The sequence below is a fragment of the Lutra lutra genome, chromosome 16 (genome assembly GCF_902655055.1).
Source record: "Lutra lutra chromosome 16, mLutLut1.2, whole genome shotgun sequence".
Classification (NCBI taxonomy): domain Eukaryota; kingdom Metazoa; phylum Chordata; class Mammalia; order Carnivora; family Mustelidae; genus Lutra; species Lutra lutra.
In genome coordinates this window covers 48,356,556-48,365,463 of record NC_062293.1, presented here as the reverse complement: position 1 = coordinate 48,365,463, position 8,908 = coordinate 48,356,556, and the positions used below count along the sequence as shown (strand labels likewise).

The window sequence follows — 8,908 nt, the reverse complement described above, 5'->3', positions numbered from 1 at the left end:
GGCGGAGCGCATGGGAGCCAGGGGTGCTTTGGGGAGGCGGGGGCATCTCTGCCTGGCCTCCGAGCTCTTACCCATGGTGACTGGCTTCTCTTGTCCTGCCAGGAGCACCCGTTCTTCACATTGCACAAAACCAAGAAGACGGACATTGCTGCCTTCGTGAAGGAGATCCTGGGGGAGGACTCGTAAGGGGCGGGGCCGTGGATTCCCTCTGGCCCTCCAGCGCCCCATACCCCCTCCGCTGGGGCACTGCTTGCCCACACCCATGAACTACTGCCACCACAGCCTTGGGTGCTTGGGGGAAGAATTGAGGGGGCTGCTCTTGCCGGACTTGGCAGCAAGCCATTGGCACCCAAGTGCCAAAGAACCAGACCACCGGGGCCTTCAGCCAGGCCCATGTGGGCCCCACCAGTGCCTCTGCCCCTGAAGCTCCACGGACCCCAAGTCACCAGCCCCTAAGATCCTGAACTTGGACGGGCCTAGATGGCCTCCGTGAGACCCTCCTGCCCCTTGCAGAGAGGGCAGCCAGTGCCTGAGTATGGGAGACTGCCTGGGCCCAGCCCTGGATGCCACCCAAGTTGTATATATATATTTTTTTATCTCTTGACTGAATGGACTTTGCACACTTTGGCCTAGGGTGGCCACACCTCTGTCCTGGCAGCGGTGTCGGGGGACACGGTCGGGGGATGAGCCACGTGAATCCTCCTGCGCCCCCACGAGTGAGACGACAGAGCCATGTGAACCTTCAGCCCAGCACTGGCAAATGGGGCCTCTAAGGGCACATGGGCTCAACCCAGCCCCTGGCCACTGCCTAGGGAGGGGGGGGGTTGTTTCACTTTTTTTTTTTAATTTATCCTCTTGATTTTTTTTTTTTTTTCTTTTGCTTTGTGGGTTTGGCTGGTTTTTTTTTTCTTGCATGGTGTGGAGCCGATCACTTTTCCCCACCCCCTAGGTACCAGCAGGTGGAGACCCCCTCTCTGTTCAGTCTGGGGTCTAGGGGGATGGGCCCAAGGTCTCTGCTCAGAGAGGTGCTAGGGGAGCTGTCCAGCTCACTCTCCTTGGGGACCGGCTCAACAGGGGCTGTGGATTTGCTTTTGGTGTTGTTTAAAAAAGAAAAAGGAAAAAAGAAAATATATATTTTTTGAAGAAAGGACTGTGCCCAGGGTCTTATCCCAGATGGGTTGGGGCAGTTACCTGATTGTTGTTTTAATTAAAAAAAAAAAACAAAAACAACTGGGACAAAGATTGTGTGAGACTGTGTGTCAGAGCGGCGAGCCCCACTCCTTGGTGAAGGTCTGTGGCCTGTAGGACGTGCTCTTACCCAAGGCCAGAGCACCATGATCAGGGGAGGCAGGGGTTGGGGGGGGGGGCTGCTGCTGAACCCCTCAGGCCCTGCCCTGAACAGACCCTCGCACACGTGAGGGCACTGCAGCTCCCAGCTGAGGCTGCAGGCCTGGTGCTGGTCACTGGGCAGAGTGGCAGACACAGGCCCAGCCCACTGGAGGACTGCCTGCGCAGCGCCAGTGAAGATTACACTGCCCGGTGCACAGAGGGATGAGCATGTGCCAAGCACTGGCCCCCAGCCTCACCATAGCCGCCTCATCCAGGCTATTAAGTAATTGTCTCCGGTTATGTTGTCATCCCCACTTTACAGAAGAGAAAACAGGCCAGAAAGCTGAAGTAACTTGCTCAAAGCCACACACCTTGGAAGGTGAAGAAACTGAGGCCTGGGTCCCCTGGGAGAGCTTTGAGGAGAGTCGTGGGGGAGCTCAAGGAAGGTTCCTTGCCAGGGTCCAGAGTGACTCTATGATCCTATGATCTGTGAGGCCTGGGCTAGGGCTGACACCCTCCTCCAACAGATGGAAGCAGAAGGGAATTTTTTTTTGCTCATGTAAGGACTGGCTTCAGGCATAGTTCGATCCAGGAGTCTGGCTAATATCCTGAAGAACTTGTGTCCAGCTTAGCTCTGTGTCCTCTGTCTCGGTTTCACACTTCCCTCATGGGGACAAGTCAGCAGCCAGTGGCTCCCACCAGCTTAGAGCTGCAGCAGAAGTCTCGGGGCTGACTCTCCGAGCTAGGAAGGGGTCACATGCTCATCTTGCCAGTCACAGGCCAGGAGGATCAAACTGGGGAGAGTCAGCCTACTACATCTTGAGGTCTGAGAGCAGGGCCTTCCTAGTCCTCCATGGGAAATTGGGTCATGTTCCCAGAAGGAGGCACTGATCCCTTTGGGGCCCATCTCTGTGCACGCTCCTCTCAGCCTCAGTTCAGCCAGAAGTGAAGTCTGTTTTTTACCCCAAGTTGGTCCTCAGTCTGGGACAGGCTTCTGCCTATTAACCCTTCCCCAGCACAGCACTTAATCATTTCGAGGCACTTTGTGCCCCTCTCTCTGTCCCTCATGAAGGCAGCTTCTCACCTCTGGCCTCTGCCCGGACTATGGGCTCTGCCTGGCGTGCCCCTCCCCATCTTCCTGTAGCTGCGTTCCGGGTCCACTGTGTCCACCCGCACCTCCACCGCCTTGTGAGTCTGCGGTGTCCCTGCCTCAGAGAGCCCTCCCCCATCTGGTCCAGCCGGGCTAGCTCATCTTTATCAGCGTTATCTGGGTAGATCTGCCACTGTTGTGTCCCCATGCTGACATCTAGCAAGCATTCAGTCAACGTTCGTTGAATGAAAACGCGAATGAATGAATACACGAAGGGAAGGATGAGGGCGTGAATGAATTCCGAAGCCTTGTGTGTAGGTGCGCGCGTGGACGTATGCGCGTGCGCGGGTCGGCTCGCAGGCGCGTGCGCGCTCGTGTATGTATGTGTGCGTGCACAGGACGGGCAGGACCCGAGTCCCAGGGGCGTGGCCCCAGTCGTTCCTCCTGCCGCCACCAGGAGGCGGCAGAGCCCCGACTTTGACCTCGTGTCCGCGGAGCCCCGCCCAGGCTCCGAGCTCCCTGCCCACCCACTCTGCTCCCCACCCCTCACCCGCACTAGATGTTTTAGAGCGGAGCGACCGGGTGGGTTGGGGCCGGCGGGGGGCCCACGCTGGGGCTCCGAACCTCTCCACCCAGTTCTCGGTCTCTGCATCCTAGGCCCGCCTGTGCTCAGCCAGTCCTCTCCCTGTGTGCACGGGCCGAGTGGGGAGCTCAGGCTGATGCAGAGTGACAGGGCAGAGGCCTGACTCATCTATGGAACCTCATGGGTGCACAGCAACCCCCCCCCCCCCCCCCCCCCCCCCCCGCCCCGAGAGCTGGCAGATCGCTCTCCAGTTTACAAAGAGCAACACAGTTTACAAAGGACTTTGCACTTTGCAAAGCTCGGGGCTCTTTACAGCACAGTGTGCAAAGTAATTTACGTTTGCAGAGCCCTGTACTGAATTATAAAGCGCTTTGTAGTTTCCCAAGTAGTTTATAGTTTATCAAGTGCTGGCCCCATTAGGAAGCCCTTTAGGGTTTGCAGGCAGATTCCTCTGCACATAGTTCAAACAGAGGTTGTTTACAGGTTCCTTTACTATTTATAGAACCCTTCAGATTTTACAAATGGTGTCCAGGCATCCAAGTGGGGGTGCCAGTGTGCAGATAATTTGACATTTACAAAAGACATGCTCAGGCCCCAGGCCGTTGACAGTTCATATAACCTATGACCTCTGTGAAGGCTTTGCTCCTCACTGAAAGTGGCCAGGTCTCCTCTTCCCTGTCCCCAGGCTGTGAGGTAGAGGTCAGAGGCCCTTTGCCAGGGCTGGATGTCTCCATTCCTCTCCAGGCAGCACATTCTGGGTGGTGGGGCGGGGGTGCCTATCCCTGGGGCTAAGGAGTCTCTCTGGACCGATAGATGGATGGCAGAGGCACGTGGACTTTCTGTTGGAATGACAGTAGTGAGAGCATCCTCATCAGGCAGCATTCAGGCCTGGTCAGGAGTGGGAAGGCAGTCTTAGAGGGAAGATGAGGCCACTTCCCCTCCAGAGGCCAGGGAAAGGCCAGGGAAGGTAGTCTCTCTTGTTAAATACCAGCCCAGTCCCTTGTCTCCTCAGAACCACGCTGTGGATCCCACCTCCACTCGTCCAAGCCTCCTGATGGCCCACAGCGCCCACACCAGCTGGCTGGCCATCTCACCACTCTCCTACTTCTTATCTGCGCTTCAGACACACCATGTGCTCAACCATGCTAAGCCTAGACCCACCTCAGGGCCTTTGCACTGGCTGTTGTCTCTGCCCAGAACACTCTCCCAAGATGTCCTCCTGGCTGGCTCAGATGTCTCTGTTTACATGCAGCCTCATGACAGAGGCCTCCCAGGCTCCCTGTCACTCTACCCCTCACCCTAGCATATTTTCTTCCCACTGCACCAGGAACTCTCATACGGGTACCCAGAATGGAGGGGGCTCTGGCACTGACAGGAGGTGACAGGTGCAGGGAAGGTGCCGTCTGACTTCAAGGCTGAACCTAGAACCAAGGCAGCGGGCCGGGAGCCCAGCGCCCTCAGAACTGCGCCAAGGTTTGGGCGGCAGCTGCGGGAGGTGCTGTGGTTCTATTCATTTTAGGGCGTCATCCTGGGAGGGCTCCCCAGGAGCAAGGTAATCCTTCAATGCACTGGGTGCGGCGGTGCACCTCCGAAAATGGGAGCAAACAGCTCAAGGCCACACAGCGAGCGGCACCAAAGCTGGGCGCCGCGCTCCGCTCCGTGGGCGTGTCCTGCGCATCAGCCGTCCACCACCTGGCTGGGGCTCTGAGGGCAGGGCTCCCTGCCATGCTGCGGACTTGAGCACAGCCCTCCCAAGAACCAAGAACCGAGAACCGTGATTAAGGCTTACTCGCAGTTCTGAAGACTGTTTGGGTAACTCTGGCCCCAGGGGAGGGCGGGGAGGGGGTGGCTGGCAAGTGGCTCCCAGCCCCCGGCATTATCTTGGGCCCGCTCCACAGCTGCCTGTGGCAGGGGTGGTGACTGAGCCCGCAGGGCGGCTGTCTTTCCTCTCCTGGCAGGGACCTAGCATCTGGCCCGGCCCTCCAGGGATGGACTGATCCCTTCCCCGCCAAGCCCTCCCACCCGGAGTCTGTGGCCTCTGCTTGGACACCTCCCCCGATGGGGAACTCATTCTCCTTTAGACTTCCTGGAGGGATCAGAGGTTCTCCTTGTCCTGGTTCTACTCCCTGAGGCCTGTGACGTGAGGGCCTCATGTGTAAACCCTGGCACGCTGTAAGTGTTCATTTCTTTGCCTCTTGTGAAAGCCATTCGGAACCCTTTTGGAAACCAGGTGGGAGGGTCTATATATACATCTGCTGTGCTATGTTTATCGTGGCTCGTGCATCCTCATGCCTGGGGACTCGGGGTCTCCTGGAGGTTACAAAGGTCCAGGGAGGGTCTGGCCCTGCCCGCAGCCCCCCCCAGACAGTGAAGCAGAGCTGGGTGAACCCAGAAACCCGAGCATCCTGCCCCATCCCCCACCCCCAGCCCAAGCTTTGCCCTACCCCGAGTGAGCCACCTGCCAAGCCAGGTTTAGCTGCCTCCACCCCCTCCAGGCTCGCTGAAGCTGTGGGCTGCTCTATTCTTGTCCTGGGCCAGCCTTGCCGCGAGACTGGGGTGGGAAGATGCTTGGGGTGCACCAGCCCAGGAAGTCCTTCCTTTCCGTGGCTCCCCATTGCCGGGGGGAGGCAAAGGACACCGAGCGGGTACTCTCCATGGCAGAGCCTTATCTGGATTGCTCACTGTGGGGCTTGGCCACGGAAGGTATTATCTGAGCGCCCACTGTATGCCAGGGAGACTTCCAGAGCTGGAGCTCCAGTGGGGCCCAGGCTGACTGGGACCTGCCCTCAGTGAGCTCAGCGAGGGCACCGGAGCGTGAAGGAGAGAACTCACAGATGCTTAAAGCAGCATTTCCCACTTCTTTTCCATTATTGCTCCCTGAGGAGAAACACCACAATAAATTAATTAATTACATCATTTATGTTCATTAAACTTAATTATAATTAAGTAGTTTGATTCATGAGGTTAATTATTTAAATTTACTTTCTCCTGAACGAGAGATATGGTACTAAGGAATACGACTTTGTCATGTGGGGTCACAGATTATTGTACCATCGAGACTCTTTTTTACTCCCCCAAGAGCCAACTTTTGCCAAATGTATGGCTAAGAGTACTATAAACCACACTCAGTGTTATGACAGAAAAGGGGACAGGTGGGAGTGGGACCCTTATGGGTCCTGGCCATGGGAGAACCCACAGCCTCAGAAGACTCCATGTAAGGGGACCAGCAGGAGGAGGAGGAAAGAAGTAGGTGAGGAGTGGAGAGAGCATGCCAGGAACAGCCTGTGCAAAGGTCCTGAGATGGAAGGGGACTTGGTGCCACTGAAGAGAATCAAGGGTTGGGGGCAGATCGTGTGGGGTCCTGTAGGACATGTCAAAGACTCCAGATTTCATTTTCACAGCATACTGGGAGTCGCTGGAGGGTTTTAAGCAGAGGAGAGATGCAGTCAGACTTACACTGAGAACAATATTAACACCTTTCTGAGATGTCATCATCTCTGCTATGTAATGCCTTTTGATTTCCAAGCCCTGCTCCATGCCCCGACCTCCCTGAAGGTTTATCTACCCTCCATCCCCACTCTTGGGTCATACAGCCCTCCCTTGACTCTGTCACCCCAGGCTGTGTGGCCTTGAACATGTCACAGTACCTCTCTGAGACTCAGTGTCCTTCTCTGGCCACTATTCTTGCTGACATGGTTTCCGTGAGGCCCTGGAGGCCCATTACAGGGTTAGCGCACAGTGGGTGCTCAGTCCCTCTGGTCCCTCTGGTTCCTGCTCTTAGCCACCCCTCTTGTGCTGTTCCAGGTCCAGCCACGGAATGCTGAGCACCAGGCACTGTGTTCCTTGGGCTCCAGATTCATTCTTCTTCTCATAGTTGCCTTAAAACCCTAACTTCACTCCCTGTAGTCCCGCCAGGATGGCAGAGCTGGGGCTGCGTTTTAAGCCTTGGTCTCATCCTCTGTCCTGGGTCTGGAACATTTCACAGGCTGCGATGGTGAATGGGGACAGACCTCCCTTTCTGGGCTTCTGGGGGCCTCCTGAGTGCAGCAGTGCAGAGCTTGGCCAGGTGTCTGACCTGATGTCAGAGCCTCCTTGGTCCCTCCCGTCTATGGACAACTTTCAGCAAATCACCACTTCTCAGGGCTGTGTTGTTGGTTGTGCGATGGAGCAGAAAGGCAGCCTGCCTCCTTGTATGATCTCTGTGTGTTGAAGAGGAAAGCGCGGAGGAGGGGCAGGCTTCAGTGCTGGGCCTTTTGGTTGGGGAGCAAGGGCCAGGATCACTGGAGCAGGCCCTCCCTTGCATTTCCTGCTCATTTTGGGCTTTCTGCCGGAAATTCCCTTCAGAATTCTTGGTTGCAAGCAACAGAAATGTGATTGTTCACCCGAGGTAAAGGGGGGATTTACCTCAGTCTTAGGGCTTACTGAGTGGGATTTACCTCAGTCTTAGGGCTTACTGAGTGGAAGGGAGAAGATACAGGGGCCCGGGCCTCCACGCCAGCCTGGTTGGGACTCTGCGGTGACCCTTATCCAATATTAAGCTTCCAAGTCCCAGGCAGGGGTGGTCTAATGACCAAACCAAAATCTGGTCCTTTCAGACTCTGCAGGAAGACACAGGACACTGCTGGCCTGAGACGCTCTACAGGAGCTGCTCCCGTTCAGAAGAGGTTTGGATGCCGGACGGCCAGCCCACCCAGATGCAGATACTCACTATGCCTTACCTCTTCAGCCTGTGAATTCCTATTCATCCATCAAAACCCATTTCCTCCAGCTCTGCCTTTGTGTGGTTTTCCTGTATTTGTCACTCATTTCTCGGGGTTCCTATAGCCCCTTGCTTCCCTCTACCCAAACCCAATCACACTGGGTGGCGTGTCCATGTCCACACTTGCTTACAGTGCCAGACTTCACTCCCTTGAAGCAGAGGCTGACCTGGCAGTTAGTGACCACTTACCCTCTGCCACACACTGTTCCATGCACTGTGCGCAGGTTATCGCATTGAATTTTCACAACAGCTCTTGGAAGTGGGTTCTGTTGCCTTTCCCATTCTATAGCGGATGACACCGAGGCACAGAAGATGCTAGGCAATTTGTCCAAGATCACACGGTGGGTGAAAGGCGGGCTTGGGATCCCAAGCTAGGTAGCCTGGGTCCAAGGCCTGGGAGGGTCCAGCTCTCATTCAGGATGGGATCTGGCCGCCACTTGCCTGCTCTTCCCCTCTCAGGCGTTTGAGGACCTCCCTTCCCCCCAGACTGGGTTAATGGAGCCCAGTAAATATAATGCCAATGTCTAAATAAAAAGCTCCGTGTCATTCAATTCTTGAAGTTGTAAGAATAAAGAAAGCACAGAGTTCTCCAAACATTGGCAAGCACTATTTTTAGAGGGAGAAAGAGCTGGAAAGAGTGGGAAGATCCTGCAGCTTGGGTCACAGGGACCTGGGTGGCAGTGCCTCCAGCAGCATGGCCAAGAGCAGCCCCTCATGTCTCCATGGTATGAGGAGGTCACCTGCCTGCAGCCACGGCTGTTGTGCCTGCCCTTGCCCCTGCTCCGCAGCTCTGCCCAGGTTACGATACGGGTTAGTGCTGTCTTGGGCCTCCCCAGCTGGACAGAGCTCCAGGAGCCCCCGGGGGCACTGTGGTGAGAACACAACCCGTAGTGGCTCCTTCTGGCTTGGGTCTCATTTCCCTGTGGCTATTTCCCAGGATTCCTTGGGAATCCTTGCTCCCAAGGAATTCCTAGCTCCATGTTCGCTACTGGGTGGACCTAAGGAGAGAGGGTGCCCCCGTGAAGTACACTGAGGGACGCAGAAGCTAACAGAGGCCGGGGCTTTAGTCCATAGAAGTGCTCAGTGAATGAAACCCCAAGTCCTTCCAGGCATTGTCCCTACCCGCTGTGAGGCCATCCTGCCCCCA

The 8,908-nt window shown here is 56.1% G+C and overlaps 1 protein-coding gene across 1 annotated transcript in view; it reads left to right on the top strand.

Annotated features, from left to right (window-relative positions):
- Positions 1 to 1,242, top strand: part of MAP2K3 (mitogen-activated protein kinase kinase 3) — a 28,838-nt gene extending 27,596 nt beyond the window's left edge. The window contains exon 12 of the mRNA XM_047707841.1: positions 103 to 1,242. Within this exon, the coding sequence (XP_047563797.1) occupies positions 103 to 186 (84 nt within the window). The 3' untranslated portion in view covers positions 187 to 1,242. The remainder of the gene's footprint in view (positions 1 to 102) is intronic.
- Positions 1,243 to 8,908: the final 7,666 nt, after the last annotated feature.